The following is a 23,225-nucleotide window of genomic DNA, read 5'->3' as shown; positions in this document are numbered from 1 at the left end:
TTAAAAACTGAGCTTTAAAGTGATTAGCGGTAATAAAAACCGAGAAAAGCTGAGAGTGACCACTGGCTGTTTTTAGGGGCTTGTTGAGATAAAATAGAACAAGATACAAAGGATTAAAACATGTTAAAAACACAACAGCCTTAATTAATGCAGACTACTTTGGGCCCGGTGTTCTGACAAACCATCCTACTTTGGCAAAACGTCCTACCGTAAGTAGTTTATGCACATTTCTGCTGTCACAGAGTAATTCCAGCACCAATTTAAGTAGGTATGACGGTTTGCCACGTAACTTTGCCCATCAGAGTATACTTGTAGCTCATATGCATACAGCCAGGATGGTTTGCCACTTCATTTTACCCGTTAAAGTATGCTTGTAGGTAACATTCACAAAGGTAGCATGGTTTGGCACTTAATTTTACCCGTCAGAGTATTTTTCTAGCTGTTATTAACAAAGGTAGGATGATTTGCCACTGAATTTTAGCTGTTAAAGTATGTTTGTAGCTCATATTCACAAAGGTAGGATGGTTCGCCACTTAAATGTAGATTAAAGTATGCTTCTAGCTCAGATTAACATAAGTTGGACGATTTGCCACTAAATTTTAGCAGTTTAAGTATGCTTGTACGTGACATTCACAAAGGTAGGATGGTTTGGTAGTTAATTTTACCAGTCAGAGTATTTTTCTAGCTAATATTCACAAAGGTAGGACGGTTTTCCACTGAATTTCGTGTTGTGCGCATGCGCAGAAACAATGGGTAGGATGGTTTGCCAGGTAGGATGGATTCCCAGAACACCGGAAGCAGGATTCATCACGTCATCACTTAAAGACCGGATTGCAGAAGGCGATTAACTACACATTTTAAATAAACAGAAATAAATGATTCATGCTTAATGACTGATTTTAGTATTGATAATTCAATGTACTGGCATTGAATATTTAAACATGTTTGTGGGTCGATTTGAATGCTTCAGGTGTGAGTGCAGCCACTCAGCCTCTACTCAATGTGCTGACAGAGCCAGGTGCAGATGTGTCACAAGTTACTCTGCTTGTAGGCTATGACACATGGCCACAGGCGGCACTAGTGGACTGGACTCACTTTGAGTGCAGACACTGTAAAGTACATGCTTTAGTCCACAGGCAACAATGCTGAAATCAAATCAGAGTAGAGCAGGGCGATATGACCAAAAATATTTATCACGATATACATTTGAAAATTTGCGATAACGATATAACTGACGATATAATTGACACTAGACAAAATACTTTACAACTCCACAACTTTATTAGTGCAAAAAACCCCATCAATGTATTTTCACTTAAACAAGCAGCTGTTTTTTATGTGCATTAAAGTTATATAAAAAATTAACAGTGCAAATGCAAATTCCTTGCTGACAGTTTAACCAAAAGGCATTTCCAGTGGAAACTGGCCGACATATCCTCAGCATAACCATGTATAATATCCACAAAACTTAAAAAGAGGTTATACACACACAATACGGTAATATTATGTTGAAGCACAGTACGTATCACTCCGCGAGGCTCCTGCCTACGATAGCCGTAATGCTCCGACAATCCATCAAGCGGTGCAGCTTCGTAGCTTAGCAAAGTCGTACTGAAACATTTGACAGATTTTCGAGCACCGTGTACCACATAAAATCGTTTTGAGGTCAGTAAACACAACCATAATTCATACATAAGGCACACGGGATTATAAGGGGCACTGTCAATTTTCAGAAAAATCAAAGAATTGATTTTAAGTGTGCCGTATTTTCCAAACAACACGGTAATAACGACGGCCCGCTAGCATGCGCTACCAAAATTAGTGCTTTGGTGTGTATCTGACGGACGAAAGCTAAACCAGTTCCACACCACTGAAGTTGCAGCATTTTTACAAACCAATTCTGGTTCATCCGTTTCATTTAACGATCCACTTTCGCTCTTCTCATTCTGCGTCGCCGCCATGTGCGTATGTAAACATAGGCACTGCGCATGCGCGTTTTACCCATATTCTATCGCGATATTTCATTTTCCTATCGTTGCCCAAAATTACACCGGTATTACCGTGAACGGTATGATATGGCCCAGCCCTAAATCAGAGTAATAAAATTTTAGAAGAATAAGGATGAAGACAGCAAGATTGTCGATAACTTAAACTGACAGACTGTATTTGAACCACACAAATGTCTCAGATATATCCAGTGTTTGTTTCCTGGTTTGTCTGCGGCTCCTATAAAGCATATCTGTTTGACCAACACCAATTATTCTAAAATGCCAGATAATCATAAAATGTGGTGACATGAAATTATTTGCCCCCCACACACACACAAAACATGTTAAGGATTGCGCATTAACATATTTTATTGTGAAAACTGTTGTCGGAACTATACTGAATTTAAACAGATAAACACACACACACACAGAAAGAGAGACAGTATGCATAGTATGCGAACGGCTAACAAACAGCCATTATAATTCGTAGAGGAGACAAGTCAACAATACACCTCTTCCAATTAATGTCTAATTAATATTGTGCTGAACGCAGTCCAAAAGATTCAATGAGCAACATCAGTATCTACTGTCTGCCTACTGTTTATTATCATAGCCAAGTGGCTAACAAAGGTAAACAGAAGTTTATCACTATCCCTACTAATTAATGTTATCTTGTTTCAGGATACATGTCATACATGCTACCCGCCATTACCCACACATGACACATCTGCTTACATTTATCTTTTTCTCGTTTCACCTCCGTTTCTCTTTTTTTTCTAAACTGAAGCACCTGATGGCTTTGACCTTTTCTTGTCCATCTTCCATTGGTGTTAGTTTTGCACTCCAATATCTGACTGACTGATTGACAGAACAGATGATGATCAGTTATCATGGTCATCATCATCATCCTCATCACCATCACCTATCATCACAGGACAGATGATCAGAGGTGCAGAGTTTTTACCATCATCATCAACATTCCAGGGACAGAACAATGGGTAGAGTTTCTCGGTGAAGGAGCAGCCAGTAAAGGAGTAGATAAGAGCTGCATGATCTACATCATGAAAGGAGACCAGACCCTCCTCATAATCCACAAACACCCCCACCTTCTCAGGATCTGACTGAAGGGAGAGACAGATTGGAAGATCCTCCAGAGCTATATAATTATTTTCATATACTCCTACAATCCAGTAACCTTTCGTTCGGTTCAGTTCAAACGTGAATTTTTCCTTCCTGTTGACTGACTCTGTGACCACTCCTAACATCAATTTGGTCTTGTCTTTTACTTGAACTTCAAAGTAAAATCTGCCTGATGAGTAACTCTGCTTTCCTAAAACAATGAGAAATTCAGAAAATCTCTCTGGGTTGTCTGGAAGATCATTCTCCTCTTCACCACAGTGTACTTGTTTTCCATCATCTGACAGGATGAGTTTAGCATGTGCTGTATCAGGATCAAGAGTCACATCCACTGCATACTGCTGGACCCTCTTCAGCTCAGCCTCAAACAGCTTCTTCATTTCTTTATTGAGTGTCTCCTTCAGTTGACTAACAACTCTCACCCCAGCTCTCACCACAGTCCCCTCATATGATGGTGGATGGATACTGACCTCTGTCCAGTCCTTGGTGGTTGGAGCAGCTTTCAGGGATGAGAAGCTTTGGAGGAGGTGGAGGTGGTCTTTAGAGCGTGAGAGCTGCTCCACCTCAGAGCTTCTCTTCATCAGCTCAGAGATTTCCTGTTCCAGATCTCTGATGAAACCTTCAGCCTGTTTCTTTGTTGATTCTTGTTTGTCTTCGATCTCCTTTATGAACTCATTCATACGTCTGTCAACAGACTCCTTCAGAGCAGTGAAGACCCGAACACCTTCTGCTTTCTTTCTGTCTGCAGCATCTTTGCTCATCTTCACTGACTTTTTGATCTTTCGAATCTTAAGTAGTCTCTTTATGATCATCTGTTGAATTTCAGCTTCAGTCTTCCCCAGTTCTGCCTTCTTTCCTTCATATTCTTCTCTCAAAGGAACAAACTCATGAGTCTTGTGGTCAAAAACACAGCAGAGCATGCAGACACATGTCTGATCAGTCTTACAATACAATTCCAGAGGATTATGGTGCTTCATACACATCCTGCCTTCCAGGTTCTCCTCAGGATCGATCAGCTGATGTCTTTTCAAACCTTTCATTGTCAGATGAGACTCCAGGTGAGTCTGACAGTAGGAGGCCAGACACACTAGGCAGGACTTCAGGGCCTTCAGTTTGGTTCCAGTGCAGATGTCACAGGGAACTTCTCCTGGTTTGGCAGCTTGTTGCTCTGAGCTGCTGCTGTTGACTTTCTGCTGAGCTTCACGTCTGAACTGAGAAACCATCTCAGAGATGAAAGTGTTGACGTGCAGCTCAGGTCTGGTCTGAAAGACCTTTTTACACATGGGACACTGACACCTGTAGCTGATATCCCAGTGTTGACTGATGCAGTTTTTGCAGAAGTTGTGTCCACATGGTGTGGAGACTGGATCAGTGAAGACATCCAGACAGATGGAGCACAGAAACCGATCTTTCGATAGAAGACAGCTGGCAGCAGACATGTCTGCACTCTGAGTGAGGAAGAAAAGAAAATGATTTTATTTCAAATTCACTTTTCATTATTTTTAAAGTGGACTTGTTCTGCTTTTCCTTCTTTCCTGTCACATATCTCCTATTGTTCACCTTGTGAATGTTCATTCTTAAATAATAAGGTCAGTGTATGTAATCCCTGTGAGCCCAAAGTTCAGACTACAGATTGCTCTACAAACTGAGTTTCAGATAATTTTCGGACAAATGCAGCCACAAGAGGGTCACAATCCAGTCCCCTCCTAGTGCTGGCCTCAAGCCTGGGGAAGAAGGGAGGGGGAAGGCATGTTCAAGCGCAGTGAGAGATAAGGAGAGGCATCCATGTGCAGATGAGAATACAGACTAAATGTAGCAACTATGACTGGTAAAGTGCTGATATTATTGGGCGAATATAGGTAAATGAGTTGTGTATGCATGAAAAAACATAGCAAGGAAGCACAACTATAAGCATCAGAGGTAGCTTGAAGCTGTTCTACCACAGTGTAGGTAGGAAAAGAAACAGTGTATGGATAATCTTGAAGGATGAGTATGTCAATAAGCCTGGTCCGAGCCAGCTCCAATCAGCCAGAACTCTGTTATCAGGATTCCAAATGGTAGATGTCACTCAATGTCCTACATCGAGAGTGTCACCAGGCACACGATGCAACCGACCATCGAGTAACGTCTCTGCAGGAAAATCGGGCTCTCCTGAGCCCAGGCTTCTCTAGGGTGTCAGTTTCGTTCAGGGACCAGTTGATCAAATCCATAATTCTTTAGGTTTTAGAGAAAAAGACTGAGAGACTCTCTGAGGGTTAGAGTTAGAAGAGACTAGACAGGGACATAGAAGACATGCAGGAAAAACAGGGGAGGGAAAGGGAAAAAAGATGTGCCTGCCAGAGCCAAGAGCCACATAAGATTATGTAATGAATAGCTGTGTGAGGCAGGCAGGATTGGACCCAAAACACAGACTCGCAGCCAGGACTAAACTCACATTTTTTCGCGGGATGTACACGCACATAAACAGAACTGGAATTAACTAGAAACCAAACAAACAGAACTCACAGTCAAAAACGAGGTTGACTGCGACAACGGGCAGCGGGAAACTGGCTGTGTCACGAAGGACACACCTGACCCATCCTTCAAATTTGGGTAAAAGGAGGATGCATTTGTTGCCGCATTTGGAGGGGTCTTCGAATTTGGACAGACTTCGTCACGTGTCTGTGACATAATTACCTACAATTGATGCCTTCGAAGCATGCTACCCCTCAATTTGGACACAGCAATTGGGTTTTGCCACACAAGGGAAACCTAATAGACAAGGAAATAAACTGATCACAAGCAAACTCAGACATAATAAGAATGAACCCAGAATTAGCCGGTTAAACTTAAACTATAATAATACCAAAACACTCAAAAGACACAATAAACTCAGAATGCTGGGTCCAAGCCAGACTTGCCAACCTTGAGACCTGAAAATTAGGGAGACATTCAAAAGAGCTGGGGGGGGGGGTATGCATATATATAAATCCAGAGACTACATCCACCTGAGAAAACCCGGAGGAACCCTCCCGAGGGATTAATAAAGTTTTATTTAATCTAATCTAATCTAATTTAATAACTTTAATCTCTGCCAAACCAATTTACTCACAAACAAATAAAATACTGAAAAAAGTCAAACAATAACATTCATAAGTTATCTAAGTGTCTTATATATATGTCCACCCAGGCTTCTAGACTTCTGATTGGCCAACATTTCTACATGGTTAGGAATATATTGCCACCTGTTGCTTTGACATGTTTCTAGCAGCGTTTTCCTTCGTTTTTGGCGTTTATTTGTGTACAGAATTTTAAAAAAAAAACGAAAACGGAAAATCTGCGTTTTTAAAAATGCCCGTGTACGTGTGAACGTCGCCTGAAATTTTGGATTCTCCCGGAAAAATCGGGAGGGTTGGCATGTATGGTCCAGGACAATTGTCATGCAATGCTACTCTAGGACAGTCCCAGTATAAAAATGTGTAGCTGGAAACAAGCAGAATAAGTCCACTTTAAAAACTGTTAGGATGTGATCATCAGTTATTTGGATGCTGTAAAAGGTATGAGCAGGTTAAACAGGATCAACTGTTACTGATAAAGTAACACAAATGGTTCATGTTCTGTTGTGTAGATTGTTTTTTATTAAAGAACATCCCTGTTTAAATGTTACTGTTTTTGAATCTTATGTCCTTTGACTGTTGTGACGTTAAGTAACTTTGAACTTAAAATCTTATAAATAAACATTTAAAAAAAAAAAAAAAACACATCCCTGTTAACAAAGCTCTGCTTACTCAGTGTCACACGCACTATATTTCCTGTCACTCCTTCACAATAAAATAAATCCTTGGCTATGTTTTTACTGTGAAAGAGAAAAAAGAAATAGAAACAGTAAGTACAAGAAGTAGTGAATAAACAGTAATAAAAGCAAGCAGACTGAAATCCAAACTATGTAATTCACTTCCAAAGTCCGGAGAAGTGACAGCTAAGTTTCCACAGTGGATTTGTGGCTGAATGATAGCATTTTTAGTAGAGATCATTTATCTGATTTTCAGACGCAGGACCACACCTCCATATCTGCTCTTTCCTGCTCTCTGACTATATATGATCCCCCTGCACTACAAGCTGTTCTTATTTCCATGTCCCTCCCACTCTTTTCAGTTAATTTACTTCTCATTAGTACACAAAGATCTGCCAGGCCAGGGGAGCCACCACCCTCCGCAAACCGCAGCCTCAAGTCATGCTCAAGCCATCTGCCAGTATCTGTTAGAAATGCTGTCAAACCTCACGAGGATGTGGTTCAAGCTAGTGAATTGGAACTAATGTGACTGTGATGAGATCAAAGATTTTAACTGTAAACTTCTTTGTCTCAATCCAACACATGTAGTCTGATGAGTGCCGCTGTAATGTCAACTCTCATTTCAACCTTTTGAAACAACAACCGAAGAACAAAACAAGTTTGTTGCATTTCAGCTTCTGTGCAGAGCTGAAATTCAACATCTGGAAAGAAGAAGTTGCACCGCTGACCTTTGTAGGTAATCCTGATGTCTTTAGCTCATTAAGAATATTTCTAGGGTCTTTTTATGAGTCTACTCATGCTCTGAATCCAGTTCATTCCCCTTTAATTGGTTAGTTTTACTCTGAATCGGCGCTGCTGAGGGACTTAATGAACGTCACACCAGAGTCTCCCCTCATCCTGTTTACAGGTTATAAAATGAGGAGGATCAACAGTTGCCCTTTAAAACAGTGTGATCATGGACATCTGTACTTACCAGTGTTGGACAGAAGCTCTGCTGTGCTGCTGAGAAAGGCTGGATGAGCAGAGTTTGATGCACTTTTGAAGAGAAACTCTCTTTAAGTTTCACTTTTAGATTCTTTCAGATGCTGCTCCACCTCTTCCTTCTGCCGTCTCAGCAGCAACTTTTAATGTAATGTATACTGAATATTTATCAGGATACATTCAAATGTAGTCTGAGTCTCCGTTTCTTTCTGCAGTTCCTGCAGGTACTTATGGACCTGCGTGCATGTGTGTTACATTTCAGTGACATGGAGCAGGCTTTTTGGAAAAGTTAAAGGGAAATCTTTGTGCTGATATTTTCTGTTTGGTTTGACTTCTGAAATGCTGTTCTGTCTTAATCTGGATTTTTTATTTCCCCAAATCTGTACAACATCTGTTGAAGAGCACAAAGTTAGTCAGACCATTGTGACACATTACACCTGAAATTGTATTTTTAAATGTCCACCTTTGTGTAACTGATGCTCCAGATATGAGAAGACCAAAGCCACACAGAGCAGCCTGGCAGATAAGCAGCGCCATGTGGAGAACGCTCAAGACACCCACACACGTGGTGAGCACCAGGAAAGAGGAAGTAGCAGGACTAAGACCTTTGTTTTGGTCCTTCAGCTGAAACAGTAAAGAGAAAAACACAGACTATGTTGCTCACGTGTGGAAAAACAGCAAAACTATTTTTTATGATGGAATCAAAGAAAGTGAATCACCTGCTGTTTGATATGAAGCCTCAACTCAAGTATATTCAAACATTGAATCTGGAAAAAAAAACACCATTTACACTGAGTGATACTTTATTGTCCTTTAGGAATATTTGCTGTGGGCTCAGTTGCTGTCACTGAAGCTTCCTTCGTAAAGAGTTAATAAACATTTGAATAAAAGAGAAATAAGTAAATTGATAAAGAACAGAAGTCTATCTGTTAATAACCAGTCAATTTAGTGAAAACAAACACTCCACAATTCTCATATTGCACAGATAACTTTAAAATTGATCATTAAAAACCCTGATTGACATGCAGGCAAATTAAAGTTTAATGCTATTCAGCATTTTGAGACTCTGTCTCTTCTGCCAGAAGGCAAGAGCTACTAATCAGGATGGAGGATAGATGAGGGTCTAATAAAGCTCTGTGACTCAATGAATACAGGTCACTCATGAATGGATTGTATGGAGAGGTCTTCAGTCCTCCATCACCTTCATGGCAAACTGCACCAGATACAACAGCTTAGATTTTGCCTCCACAGAGAGCTTGCCATACCATAACAATACGCCATACCATGTTCTATCTTGATGAACAGAAACATTGTTCTCTAGTTGACATCAAGCACATTAGTCAAAGCCATAAAGTCCTTTTGCTGTAAACGAGAATATGAGTTCTCAATGTGACCATTCCAGCTAAAGAGGCAATCAAGGTGAATACCCTGATATCTAAAGAAAACGGTTTAACCTGACTGAATGTTTACCTCAGTGAAGCGCACTGAGAGATCTGTGTTCTCGTATAGCAGGCTAAATTTGTCATCAGAAGATGACAAGTAAAGTTACTTGGCTTACAATTGTTTGATTGCTTGTTCATTTTTATTTCAATCATGTAAACAATCTACAGAAGTTAATTGAGCAAAGAAAAGAAAAGAAAAATGTTATACAAAATAAAGAAAAATGCATTTCAATATTGCTTCACCTTTTCTGATTCAGTTACTTATTTATAAGGAGTGGGAAGAAGTGTACACTTAAATATAAAGATTATAAAGAGTAAACAGGACTAGTGAGCTAACACAGCCATAAGGTACACCAGTGCTGATGGATCACATGTTTTTCACCCTAAAATTTTGAGTTCTGTCAGTTAAAGAGAATTAAAAGCATTTAATAATAAGTGGAGAGGCAGACATCTGACTTGGGTTCTGTAAAAGGAGATGATGCTTTAACACATTAAAAACAGAGATGGTTTCAACAAACAAAACACAGGTGGAGTCTTTGGGATTTCCCAAGTGCTTCAGAATTCAGTTTCTCTGATGGTGTCATTTCTGTACCAACTGTCCCCACAAACATGCTGCTGCCACCCCTCTCGGTTCTTCCCCCAAGTTTTGTTTTTATTTGCACGCACAAGAGAAAGGCCATGCTGTTTGATCAACTCCTCCAGTTTTCTTCACAGTGTGTTACAGAGTATCATGCTTACCAGTGGAGATCCACTGCCTTGCCCGGGGAACGCTGTTGTATCACTTCCTCTTTTCCCTCCTTTTAAAATTTTTTTTCTATGAAACAACTGTATTTTAATAGCCTTGACGGATTCATCCAGCATAACAGAGGTATAACAGTGTGTCTCTGGTGTAAGTGTAGGTGAGTAGTGGCTCGACTTCAACTTGAGTAAATGTTTGGCACACAGTCAGCAGCTACCAATTATTCAGTGGCAGTAATGGTCCTTGTACAGGTCACACTTTACTACTCCCCTCAAACATAAAAGTTAAAATGGACCTCAGTAACTAAATTCAAGACATGAAAAGAGCAAAACAATGAATACCAGAACAGCAGCACAGATCAGCTGATCTCAGTCAATACAGCAAAACAAATCTGCTTGACGTCACTATTCTGACGTATCTTTTAACCCCTCAGAGGTAAAACTCTGTGACTATGGTCACATAAATATCAGCTGAATTATTGCAAAGCGAAGTTATTTTTTTCTCACACTTGCAGGAAAACCAGGTGATAAACTTCCTGTTTTATGTGTATTTGTGTTTTTAGGAGCCATTAGGAGCTCTGCAGTTTTCTTCAATCCAGCAAACCCTCAGCTTCATCATCCTGAGGGTCATTTAGGCTGTACTGATTCACCATTTTCCCAATTTGATGATTAGCCTGCATTAACATGACAGCTCTAAATGTAAATATATCACTTTGAGTGAAAATCCAGCAGAGGGCGCTCTGAGCTTTATGCTTAATTTAAACCATTTAAACCTGTGTGTATAAAAATCACAATGTATCTGTGAGGCCGCTGTGAAGCTCAGACTCGTTTTCCCACTTAGGACGAGCTCAGGGTTTACAGTACGGCTGTTCACCTCTCGATGTGAACTAGAACACCTGCAGACAGCTGGAAATGAAGTCTTTAAACTCTTTATTATAGCATATTACCCTGATCACTTCATGTTTTAATGCTCAAAAGAGATGTGTTTTTATAAAGACCTTAACAAGAGAAATCAGATTTTATTATTACAACAACAGCAGAAACATCTACTTGTGATTTAATGACACACATGAACAGGAAAGTTTTAAATTGACAGTCAAACCTAAAACATTAAACACTACACACTGATGTATAGACCCTCAGCTGTCTGCTGAATATCTGACAGGAACAGGAGAAATAAACTCATTCAGAGATTTCTACCACACAGTGAACTGAGAGATTAATCTGTGTGGAGTCTGTATCTCTACATGAATACACCACGTTTAGATCTTATCTTTATTTGTTTAATTCACGGTGAATTTTAACAAGCTGTGTTCATGTAATCTCATCAAGACTTTGACAAGACTGATGATGTTTTCTATTGTTAGCTCTACTTAGACAGTTTCAGGAATCTATTTCACCTTTTGATTTATTTTTAAGTTGGATCCAGTGTTCGGAGTTTCATGAGGAATACTTGGTGTAATGAGGAGTAAGTTTAGCTTCACAGCTCTCTGTTTGAATGATTCTGTCACATAAAGTGTTTGTAAATTGACACAAGATCCTCATCAGTCCAGCAAACCACCTCCAACCTGTTGTCAAAGACCAGGGTCAGCACATCCAGGATCTCTTTTCCTGACCCGGCTTCTCTTAATCAAAAATCTTCACATTAAGTTTCGTGCTAATGACACACCAGCGGTTTTAAACAGTGCTTAAGTTGCTGCCGTGGTGTAACTCAGTTTAACACAGTAAACTGAAACTGTCCATCATAGAGGCTGTGGTGTCACTGCTTTAAAAATGAGATCACAGCTCTCTGCAAGAGTGTGAATCTACTGCAGCGCTGCACTAACATGAATGATGGCTTCTTTGTTCGTGAAGCTGTGGAGTTCTTTTTTTTTTCCTTTTTATTAGTTTCTATTGTTGGCTGACAAAGAGAAAAATTGTGCATTACGACCACCAACTGGTATGGAGTGTGGAGAAGACAAAAACCTCTCAAATGCTACCAAAGAAATTACTCTGTCTTACAAAATGGAATATGGCCCAAGATCTTAATTTTAACTTCTTTAGTTTTTTGAAAAGAATCAATAAGGTTCGGTTTAATTTCCATTACTAAGATTCCTGCGTGGTGTTTTTCTATTATGAGTAATGTCCTATTTATATCAGTATGGCCATGTCTGAGCAATGAAATGACTGTATCCTTTTTCCTTTTATTTCCAACAAAGAACTGAGGGGAGACAAAGGATATAAATAGAAACAAGGCAAGTAGGGAAATGGGGATCATCAAAGAACACCTCTGAAATTAAAGACAATTAATTAAAGACAGGGAAAGCAAAGCTAAATACAATGCACACAAGACAAGAGACTAAATAAAACGGGAAAGAATTAAACATGGGAACATCAAACACAGAAACACAGACTTCACAGCCACAGGGAAAACAGGAAACCCAGGGGATCAAGTATAAACAATAACTAACTAATTACAAATAACAAAGGAAGACACAATCAAAACTGGGAATTAAATCATGGAAAACAAAATGAGATAGAAACTAGTAAACTCAAAATTATAAGAATAAAACATTTAAATAAGCAGAAAAAAATCTTGATAATGAACAGAACTGAAATGTTGAAGACTTGGGACCATGACATTTCTTTGTGCCAGCCACTCTCTTCTTCCTCTGAGCATCCCCCAATAGTGCTTTCATTGCTGCATTTTAAATATGAAATACAATGATGAAAAATGACCTTATAGCCACCAGTGGAACTTCTGGATTGCCTGCATCCATTGTTCCTGCATGACTGGATCACAGTTCAGTAATAGTGTCCTGAAAATTCTGCAGTTCTTAGCAAATTTAGGGCTTATTAAAAAAAGTTGGACTTGCTGAAATGATCTTTTTAGCTGTTGATGGAAATCAGATGACTTGCAACAGCTTAGTGAATAATACTGAAACTGATCACATTTACTTCAATAGTAAGCTTCTGTCGGTTCAGTGGGTTTCAGGCTTCATCCTAATATCTCCTCAGCTTGCTGCCTGTTCCTTTTTCCCAGTGGATGAGAGGGTTTGTTCCCTGCACAGGTCAATGACCGATTTTGTAATCATATCATCAAATCTGCGGCTGGATGTTCTGGAAACTCGGGTCAAGAGAGGTGCTGAGCCATATACTGATAACCATCTAGTGGTGAGGTGCATCCGGTGGTGGGGAAGGATACTGGACATACCTCATGTGCCTAAACATATAGTGAGGGTGTGCTGGGAATTCCTGGCAGGGGCCCCCGTCCACAAGATCTTCAGCTCCAACCTCTGGCAGACAGCCAGAGGTTGTCAGCATTAAGAGGGAAACTGCGGTTTTTGAGTCAGAATGGACCATGTTCAGCACCTCCATTACTGAAGTTGCTGCCCTGAGCTGCATTTGGCTGAAGCAGGAGTCTTATTGGGCTTACCTAGCCTGTGGGATTTTGGAGGCAGTCAATAGGTACCAACAGGTCAAGTGGAATGCAACTTGGACAGTGGCTGAAGCAAAAACTTAGGTGTGGAAGGAGTTCAAAGAGGCCAGTTAAAAAGACTTTTTAGACTTAAAGAGATTCTGGCAAACCATCGGGCAAGTCAGGACGGGAAAGTGGTGCGATTGTGCAGTGGATGAAGTTTGCTCTGAGTTACTGAAAGCTCTGGATGTTATAGGGCATGTCCCACAGGGAGGAGGCCCAGGGCCAGACCAAGGACACACAGGAGGAATTTTATCTCTGGCCTGGCTTGAATGACTTGGTGTTCTCCCAGACAAGCTGGAGGAGGTGGCTTGGGAGAGGAGGTCTGGGCTTCTCTGCTTAGGCTGCGACCCGGCCCCGGATAAGCGGAAGAAGATGGATGGATGGATAACATGGTCTATTACAAATGAAAAAAAAAATCAATCAAATTTTAGTAGAAAGGTGTCATCAGAAAACTCTTTCTGTGTAGGTCCTCATTCATGCAGGTCATGGAACTTGACTTGAAGGCACCTAAGAGCATCTTGGATGTGGCTCTGAGATTTTTTCACTTAATCTGTCATCATTTGAGTTTGGAAAGAAAAGCGTCTGGACTTCTTTAAGTTAGTTGAAGATGTTTCACCTCTCATCCGAGAAGCTTCTTCAGTTCTAGGGTCAAATGGTGGAGAGTCCCAGATTTAAGCCCTGTGGGAGTAACCCACCGAGAGGGACAATGGACCCCGGATGATCCTCTACCTAATCACATGAGCCAAGGTGTGAAAATGGTGTAGAACACAATCAGCCAAGGTTTCGGGTGAACTCGTTGTGAAACCTAGCCCCACCCTATCATATGATTTCCTGAGGGCAGATAGCCCAAGATGTGAGTGGGTGTTAAGGTGTCTGGGAAGGGATCTCAAAACTGGAATATAGATGGCAGACAGTTGGTGTCGTAAACCACCGCCTCTGTTCAAAGATGGTTGTTCACAGTGGACATAAATGGCTTCTTTCACTCCTCTTTCAAACCGTCTGTCTTCTCTGTCCAAAATGTGAACATTGGCATCCTTGAAAGAGTGTCCTTTGTCCTTTAGATGCAGACCTGGATGACTGAGAACCTTCACAGACATCATTTGAGTTATTAAGGTCACGTGGATCAAGGTGTGCGTGGGGAATAAATCACGTGGGCATGGATCTCAAGACTGTATTTTAAGTACCTGACAACTGCTGTCATGTCTGGTGAGTGACTGTCTTTCACACTGGAATATAGATGGCTCCTCTTTCAAACATCTGTCCTCACAGTTCAAAGTGGAAATATTAATGTTCTCTAAAGAATTCCTTTTGTCCTTCAGGTGCAAATGTACAGCTTAGTGTGGTCCTGATGAGCTGGTTATCCTTTGCTGTGCCATGCATCTGAGGAGTGTCCTCTTGGTCTCTTCTAAATAAAGTAATCAACATTTGCAGTTTGCTGAATTTTGTTTTTAGGGCTTCTATGTGTCGGTTTAATACACAATTAAAAAAAGATCAGACTGATTGATTGACAGGACAGATGATCAGAGGTGCAGAGTTTTTACCATCATCATTATCACCTGGGCAGAAGAATGGGTAGAGTTTCTCAGTGAAGGAGCAACCAGTGAAGGAGTAGATGAGAGCTGCATCATCTACATCATAAAAGGAGACCAGGCCCTCCTCATAATCCACAAACACCCCCACCTTCTCAAGACCAGAGTGAAGAGGGAGACGGACTTCAGAATCCTCAAGAGCTACACAAATATTTTCATATATCGCTACAGTCCAGTAACCTTTCTCAGGACTCAATGTGATGTTTTCCTTCCTGTTGACTGACTCTCTGGCCACTCCTAAAGCCCAGTCAGTCTTTTCTTTAACAAGAACCTCAAAGTAAAATCTGCCCGAAGAGAAACTCTGTTTTCCTAAAACCCAAAGAAACATAGAAAATCTCTCTGGGTTGTCTGGAAGACTCTTCTCTTCATCACCACAGTGTACTTGTTTTCCATCATGAGGCAGAATGAGATTAGCATGTGCTGTATCAGGATCAAGAGTCACATCCACTGCATACTGCTGGACCCTCTTTAGCTCAGCCTCAAACAAGTCTTCAAACTCTTCATCAAGTGTTGCATTCAGCTGATCCACAGCTCTCACCACAGCTCTCACCACAGTCCCCTCATATGATGGTGGATGGATACTGACCTCTGTCCAGTCCTTGGTGGTTGGAGCAGCTTTCAGGGATGAGAATCTTTGGAGGAGGTGGAGGTGGTCTTTAGAGTGTAAGAGCTGCTCCACCTCTGAGCTTCTCTTCATCAGCTCAGAGATTTCCTGTTTCAGATCTTTGATCAAACCTTCAGCCTGTTTCTCTGTTGATTCTTGTTTGTCTTCAATCTCATTTATGAACTCATTCAGGCGTCTGTCAACAGACTCCTTCAGAGCAGTGAAGACCTGAACACCTTCTGCTTTCTCTCTGTCTGCAGCATCTTTACTCATCTTCACTGACTCTTTGATCTCCTGAATTTTCAGTCGTCTCTTCGTGATCATCTGCTGAATTTCAGTCTCAGTTTTCCCCAGTTCTTCCTTCTTTCCTATATATTCTTCTCTCAGAGAAACAAACTCATGAGTCCTGTGGTCTATAACAGAGCAGAGCATGCAGACACATGTCTGATCAGTCTTACAGAACAGCTCCAGAGGTTTATCATGCTTCACACATATCCTGCCTTCCAGCTTCGCCTCAGGATCGATCAGCTGATGTCCCTTCAGACGCGAAGCTGCCAGATGAGGCTCCAGGTGAGTCTGACAGTAGGAGGCCAGACACACCAGGCAGGACTTCAGGGCCCTCAGTTTGGTTCCAGTGCAGACGTCACAGGGAACTTCTCCTGGTTTGGCAGCTTGTTGCTCTGAGCTGCTGCTGACTTTCTGCTGAGCTTCACATCTGAACTGAGAAACCATCTCAGAGATGAAAGTGTTGATGTGCAGCTCAGGTCTCATCCTGAACAACTTGTTACACAAAGGACACTGACACCTGTAGCTGATATCCCAGTGTTGACTGATGCAGTTTTTGCAGAAGTTGTGTCCACATGGTGTGGAGACTGGATCAGTGAAGACATCCAGACAGATGGAGCACAGAAACTGATCTTCAGATAGAAGACAGCTGGCAGCAGACATATCTGCACTCTGAGTGAGGAAGAAAAGAAAATGATTTTATTTTAAATTCAGTTTTAATTAAATCTATGGATTTTATTTAGTTTCTGATTCTGATCCTTCCAGACCATAATCTGCTTTAGTCTGTAAGTCTGTTGTGTTTGATCTCAAAAGGTTTTATGTAGGACTTAACTATGTCCAGCGTAACTCTCTCTGTCCTTTCTTTTTTGATGCTTTCTTTACCTTTTTTGCATTGATATATGGATATGGTGGTATTTATCTTCATTCTTTTAGATATTGGCAACTTACCCTACTCCTTGGTCCAGGGCACTGGACCAAGGAACACAAGTTGTGTTCCTGTCCTATCAAGAAGTCTAACAAAGAATTTCATACAGTGGTTTTTACATTCACCATGTTAGTTTCTCTTTGAAATTTTGGTACCACTGTCTCTGTTGCTTTTTGCGTGTTTTTTTTTATGTCAGGATCAACCAGTATGGCTGCTGAGTTAGCAGATTCTGGTAAACAAAATGTATTTACTCTCAGTGCACATAATGCACTTGAGTGTGTTTTATTTCATAAACACATAAACAATTTTAGACAATGATGCCCTCAACACAGATTCAAAATAACCCTGTAAATGTAGTGACAAGTAACAATCTGTAAGGCTCTCAATTAGCAGGTTAACTGATATCAGGTGCAGGATTTCAAGTTTGGTGGATGCTCCTTTTATACCCAAAGGTTCAGTCTTTGCAAAAGGGGTTGTAGCCCACCACTGTTTGTGGAACTTCATGTGAAAATTATCTTTCAATATAAAAACATTGTTTCTCTCATCATCTATGGCAAGGGCGTAGATTTCGTTTTGGCATTGGTGGGGACGGATGATTCAACCACCGAACCCTGCCCTGTTTCTTTTTTTCCCCATTTTGTCTTTGCTTCTTGATAAAAAGGGAGAAATATACTTGCCTACATATGCTATTCTACATGCTTTTAAACTATTTAAAATTACACTTCATAGTTTTACATGTGAATTATATAATGTAAAATTACTATTAAACAAATGACTGACTAAGTATTTTAGAGTTTAGTTTACTTCAGCCATATTCCATATAAATCAGGTACCATACAAAAATAAAAATAGCTTCAAATACAGTCATGACAATAAAAGAATATGACTTTAAGGACTTAACAACATTGGTTCAGTTATACTACACCACCATTAGCACTAAGGGAACACTGAATGACCTGGTAGGTTTTGTCCATAAAACTACTCATCTAAGATTACCACAAAGTAAAAGATTTCTCAGCAAAATTATGGAACATTTTATGCACTATTGCCCCGATCAAGTCAGTGAGCTGGGATTTGTTACAGCAACACACATGGACTACTGGTGCCCCACACAACAACTCATTGTCCACTAGGGATGGGTATCGTTTAGGTTTTATCCGATACCGGTGCCAAACGGGTACTTTTGAAACGGTGCCGGTGCTTAAACGGTGCTCAAACCGGTGCTTAAAGAATGGAGAACACAAAATTGGTCCAAAAACCTCTCATGTTCAGCTGTTTTTTGTAAAAAGATAACAATGTTAGCCTTTTCTGCAGCTATAGGGCATATATGGTATCACTCTTGGCTGGAAGCAGTGCTTAAACAATGGAAAAAACACAAAATTGGTCCAAAAACCTCTCATGTTTAGCTGTTTTCCACTTTTTCTTTTGGTCATTTTAGCCTTTTTGGCCAGGGTGAAGGGAGTATCTGCTATCAAACAAGAAGACAGCCGCATGTAACCACGACGGTGTTTGCTAGTTCACCTTACGTGCATTAATTTAATAACGTGGTTAGCCTACTCAACATAAACTACACACGAACAACATTAAGCTACTCACGCAGAGAAGAACGGCTGCTGCTGCCATCATCATCCGTCACCATTTCTGCTACACTGGCAGGGCTAGGGGCCAGGACTCTCCTCTTCGGGTTTTTGGGGGATGTTGCTAACTCCAGGTCCGATAACAGGCACCACACCCGCAGTAGATGTGCACGGTGTGAGGTCTCACAGCAAGCTATCAAATACGGTGCATTTCTCGGCTTTAAAAAAACGCTATGCGTCGCCAGGTGTTTCATCGGATTCGAGGTGTTACCTCCTTTGACAGTATCACAGTACCAGCTTAAAGCACTTGTTGCAGGCTGCTGAGTTTGCATCTTTTGCTGCGAAGTACAGCCAGACTTTTGACCGCTTCGTCTTGGGCATTTTTAATCTGTAGCTCTGCTCTAAAAGAACGTACGTACCTGGGCCCGCCTACTATCCTCGGAAACGTAAAATGATTGGCTAGAATTGGCTCAGGAAAAAAAAAAGCACCGAAATAAAGCACCGAAATGTGCGCTGCTTTTCGGTCTGGTTACTACCGTTTATGTCAGAACCGGTGCCATGATGGCACCGGACACCGGTACCCATCCCTAATGTCCACTATGTGAAGGAGCCAAACACATACATACAATTTTAGACTGATGTGGGCCAAAGCCTAGCATAGCCTATAACGTTATTATGACAGACACATTTTATGAGTGAACTTTGCTTTAAGTGACTTACAGGTTTCTTTGAAAAACACTTTCTTATATCCAGGTTCTTCCTCTTTGCTGCCATCCTCCATGATGTAGGACTCCAGTAGAGAACGTAATTGACTATGTGCACGAGAAAATGCTAACTTCCTGGTTTGAGACCGGATGTGGGGTTGTACATTTCCGGTAGCTTTACTTTGCGGTCAATCGCTACTGCGAAGATATACTCCAAAATCATGTCCAAAACTCGAAAACGGAAAGATCGCGTTAAGTTACAAAGAGCAGAAGGTGGGAACACTCACCACTGTTGTGTCATAAAAAATCTAATGATCAATTTTGACGTTTAAAGAGTTTAGATCCATCGGTTGTTTACATCACTCAACACAAGCAGAACTGCATTACAGAATCAGAAGACACATTGTCCACATTCAGAAGCACATCTCTGTATAGTGACTGGTCTTATGATTTAAACAGGCAAATGTTCAGCATTCAAACTACAGGTGAAGAATAGTCAAACCAGATGTTTCCCCGTTATGTCGATATCAGCTAGTCAAGTACACACCTACACAGCATGTTAACAAACCGTGAAAAAAAGCCACACAAAAAATGAATGATTGCTGGTAAGGGTTTCTATACATTAGTATTTACGAAGGGTATGTTGTGACTTACCTTCAGAATTACAGTGGTCCCTCGCTATAACGCAGTTCACCTTTCACCTCGCTGTTTCGCAGATATTTTTAGTGCAAGTTTGCATGCTTTTTTTTTTTTACATCACATTGTGTCCTGTGTCCTGTGTCCTAGCAGTGTGACTCTGAAGTGCAGTACTGTATGTCCACGATGTCCATGCGTCAAAAAATAAAAATGGCTACTTGATTTCACCTATCGCTGGTTATTTTTAGAACATAACACCCGCAATAAACGAGGGACCGCTGTTTATAGATACTGAGAAATATAACATTTGAATCCCTTTTCTCTTTTGCTCTGAGGCGCGGGGGAAAAAATATCGACAAGTCGATGAACATCATTTACAGATATATTGGGTAAATGCCCAAGACATCTATAGAAATGTAAGTCGCCGCTTGATTTATTCATTTGCTTAACTTGTTTTGGACCGTAAACAGGGCGCGAATAGGACACCGGAAACAAAGCTCCTCACAGGAGTTTCCGCACCGGAAGTAGCATATGCTAACGTGCACATAGTCAATCTAACTCTTTCTGCACCGCTGGGTGAATGAGACATTGACAGATGGTTTTTTTTCTTTCTATCGGGTTTGTTTTTCTTTACTCGAAGAAATCAAATTATTGGTGGGGACAATTCAATAATCGCTGGATATTGGTGGGGACATGTCCCTTCCGTCCATGCCAAATCTACGCCCTTGATCTATGGTATATAACATCGTGAAGAGATTCAGGGAGACGGGAGAAATCACTGTGCATAAAGGTCAAGCAAGGAAACCACTGCTGAATGTGTGTGACCTTTAAGTCCTTAGGAGGTATTGCATTCAAAACCATCATGCTATTGTGACTGACAGAGCCTCATGGCCTTAGATGTACTTCAGAAGTCATTGTACAATATCACAATCCGCAGCTTTATCAAGAAATGCAGCCTAAAGCTGAACTGTGCAAAGAAGAACCAGTATAACAATTTTTGTGCAGAAACATCAGCGTTTTCTGGGTAAAAGCTCACTGAGTTTATGGGAAAAAAATGAAAATCCTTTTTTTTCACTCGCCTGTTAAATGAAAGTTGAATGTAATTACACAGTTGTAGATTTTAGTTTTTATTCCAGTTTTAGAAAGTTTTTTGGGTCGGCCTTGTCATTTTTGAGATACTATGCAAATGCAAGAAAGCAGCCATACATAAGTGATAAACATGCACACTAGAGGACACATCCTGGTCAAAAAGGACTCCAAGATTCCTCACAATATTACTGGAGGCCACAGTACTGCCATGCAAACAAAATATGTGGTTAGATACCATATTTCTAAGATTTTTAGTGTTGAGTACAATATTCAGCCTGCTGCCAGTATTTTACTGTTTAATATACAAGGTGATAAATAAACGTAAAGCTGAATAAAGCTTAGGAATATTACATGAAGTGTAAAGTTAAGAAACAATCTAAAGATATCTAAATAAAACTTCAAAGCTCAAAAAACACAGAACGCTGGGTAAGAGACCCAGGACCATAATATTTATATCCTCTGCAGCCCTTTAAAACATTTCTTAATGTAAGTAAAAACTAGAAATAATCTCAATAAAATAAAATCAAAAATTAAAACACAGTTAATAGCAATACAAATGTGTTAAAATTAGGATAAAAACAGGCTTTAAAGCAATAATAAAAGCCTGGTTAAACAGAGAAGTTTTCAACTGCTCTTTAAATGAGTCCACAGGCTCAGCTGGAGGTTTCACAGCTTTTGTGCCACAGACTGAAACTCCCCTGTGTTGCCCTCTTTTTCTTGTAACTGTACAGGGAAGAAGGAAACTTACCTTTACTTAGTTTCAACTTCAAGAGCGAATAAATATGTGACAATGACTCAGCTCAGGACCGTGTTTTAGGCTCTGACAGTGAACGACACAGCTGATGATTAATCTTTAGACACAGAAGTCTGGCTGCTCTCTATCAGTCTGTCACAGCAGCTGCAAAGCCAACAAACCATGCATGCACTTTCTTCATTCTACAGATTATGGCAGCCTAGGTGCAGAGCTGCAATTCTACACGTTGAATGAAGAAGCTAAGGAAGTGTTTGACACACAGTAGGATTGTTTCTATTTTGTTGGGGTTTTTTCTGAGTCTCTTGATTCTTGAAGTCCGGTCTATTTCTCGTTCATTTACTTAACGACACTTGTTACTGGGAAACAGCTAAAATTGAGCGGTTTCAGACCTTCCCCCCAACCAGCCTTATCTCTGCTGTCACAGATCAGGACTGGTGAAAGTGAAAGGAAAAGGAAAAAAACGGGGGTTGGTGGGGGGTGTAAAACGGTTTTTAAACATTTTTTAAAAATTGCTTCTTCTGTTTTTTAATGGAACTTTAAATGTATTTTTTGTACCATGTACACGATTCAAAATATTCAGCTGACAGAAATTTTGATAACTCAAATATTTAAGTTAGTAACTTATTTAATTCTCAGGTCCAGTTGGTCCAGCAAAATATGAAGCTGGCTCAGCTGATTGCCGAACAATCTCACTTGTGGTTGTTCTCTTACATCAACCTGTAAGTTAACCAGTCATGTTTTTGTGATATCATGAAACACATACTGAAAGAGAGGACACAAGCATGACTGAGAACACAACAGAGAGAAATGCAGACAATATACACACAAAGAGGACTACAAGGGAACAGGCCACAGGTGGGAACACAGCTGACACTAAACTGAATGACGACGCAGGGGAAGCAAAACTGAACAGAATACACATGAGATGGAAGATTAACAAAGCAGGAAGTACAAACACTGAGAGCATGACTAAGACACGTGGGCTTGACACTGGGACTAGGGAGAAAACAGACAGTCATGGGTTTGTGACTGGGAAGGCTGAAAGACATACTAGGGAAAACTGAGCTGAAGAAACACCAATATAGAACTAGGACATGAACCATGACAAACACAAAAACTAGTTCAAAGATGTCTTAGAGGAGAAGAGAAAATAATTCCAAAATAAAGCCAACATGTGCTGCACAGTGAAGAAAAAACAGAGTGAAACACTAAAGCAGCTCTGATGAGCTGAATAATCACTAATCAAACACACACAATGATTTAAATGTTTTAAATAAAGAACAGAGTGGGCCTGGCTAAGAGCGCCCTCTGCTGCATTTTCACTTAAACTGCTGCATTTTTGTCATCTTAATCCGGGCTGAACATCAGAGAGAAAAAATAATGAATTAAAAGTTAGCTAGCTAGATGTTTAAATGTTCAAAATAACCAAAAAATTGCATTTTCCAAACTTATTTATGACATGTATGATAGTTTTCATGCTATTGGCGTAAATGTGGGTTTTTCTAAAGGAACTGGTCTTGCTGTCACTTCAGAGGTAAAAAGGC

General features: G+C 40.5%; 2 protein-coding genes across 7 annotated transcripts; both read right to left on the bottom strand.

Annotated features, from left to right (window-relative positions):
• Window positions 1-1,181: 1,181 nt before the first annotated feature.
• On the bottom strand, window positions 1,182-8,243 carry LOC134620356 (E3 ubiquitin-protein ligase TRIM11-like). Of its 3 annotated transcripts, none has more exons than XM_063466499.1 (3): window positions 7,871-8,243; window positions 5,631-5,876; window positions 1,182-4,573 (listed from the first exon to the last, which is right to left on the bottom strand). In XM_063466499.1, exons 2-3 carry the CDS (start codon window positions 5,793-5,795, stop codon window positions 2,870-2,872), a joined length of 1,869 nt encoding a protein of 622 aa, XP_063322569.1. In that variant the 5' UTR covers window positions 5,796-5,876; window positions 7,871-8,243; the 3' UTR covers window positions 1,182-2,869. The 3 variants fall into 3 exon arrangements, with proteins under 3 accessions (XP_063322569.1, XP_063322572.1, XP_063322571.1); XM_063466502.1 differs by having other exon boundaries at window positions 5,802-5,876; XM_063466501.1 differs by lacking the exon at window positions 5,631-5,876.
• A 5,555-nt stretch (window positions 8,244-13,798) lies between these two features.
• LOC134620359 (E3 ubiquitin-protein ligase TRIM21-like) lies at window positions 13,799-21,744 on the bottom strand. 4 transcript variants are annotated; one of them, XM_063466506.1, is made up of 3 exons: window positions 21,676-21,699; window positions 18,518-18,691; window positions 13,799-16,668 (listed from the first exon to the last, which is right to left on the bottom strand). In XM_063466506.1, exons 2-3 carry the CDS (start codon window positions 18,548-18,550, stop codon window positions 15,010-15,012), a joined length of 1,692 nt encoding a protein of 563 aa, XP_063322576.1. In that variant the 5' UTR covers window positions 18,551-18,691; window positions 21,676-21,699; the 3' UTR covers window positions 13,799-15,009. The 4 variants fall into 4 exon arrangements, 3 of the variants coding, with proteins under 3 accessions (XP_063322576.1, XP_063322577.1, XP_063322575.1); XR_010092106.1 differs by lacking the exon at window positions 21,676-21,699 and having other exon boundaries at window positions 13,803-13,912; window positions 14,703-16,668; window positions 18,518-21,665; XM_063466507.1 differs by lacking the exon at window positions 18,518-18,691 and having other exon boundaries at window positions 21,676-21,744.
• Between the last annotated feature and the right edge of the window lie 1,481 nt (window positions 21,745-23,225).

This window comes from Pelmatolapia mariae, linkage group LG23, assembly GCF_036321145.2.
Source record: "Pelmatolapia mariae isolate MD_Pm_ZW linkage group LG23, Pm_UMD_F_2, whole genome shotgun sequence".
Taxonomy (NCBI): domain Eukaryota; kingdom Metazoa; phylum Chordata; class Actinopteri; order Cichliformes; family Cichlidae; genus Pelmatolapia; species Pelmatolapia mariae.
This window is presented reverse-complemented; position numbering and strand designations above follow the sequence as displayed.

Coding starts and splice junctions, on each gene's coding strand:
- LOC134620359 (XM_063466506.1), bottom strand. CDS start 18,550: ATGATGATGGCAGCAGCAGCCGTTCTTCTCTGC. Junction 16,669..18,517: donor CAGCAGCCGTTCTTCTCTGC/GTGAGTAGCTTA, acceptor TTCCTCACTCAG/AGTGCAGATATGTCTGCTGC.
- LOC134620356 (XM_063466499.1), bottom strand. CDS start 5,795: ATGTCACAGACACGTGACGAAGTCTGTCCAAATTCGAAGACCCCTCCA. Junction 4,574..5,630: donor AGTCAACCTCGTTTTTGACT/GTGAGTTCTGTT, acceptor TTCCTCACTCAG/AGTGCAGACATGTCTGCTGC.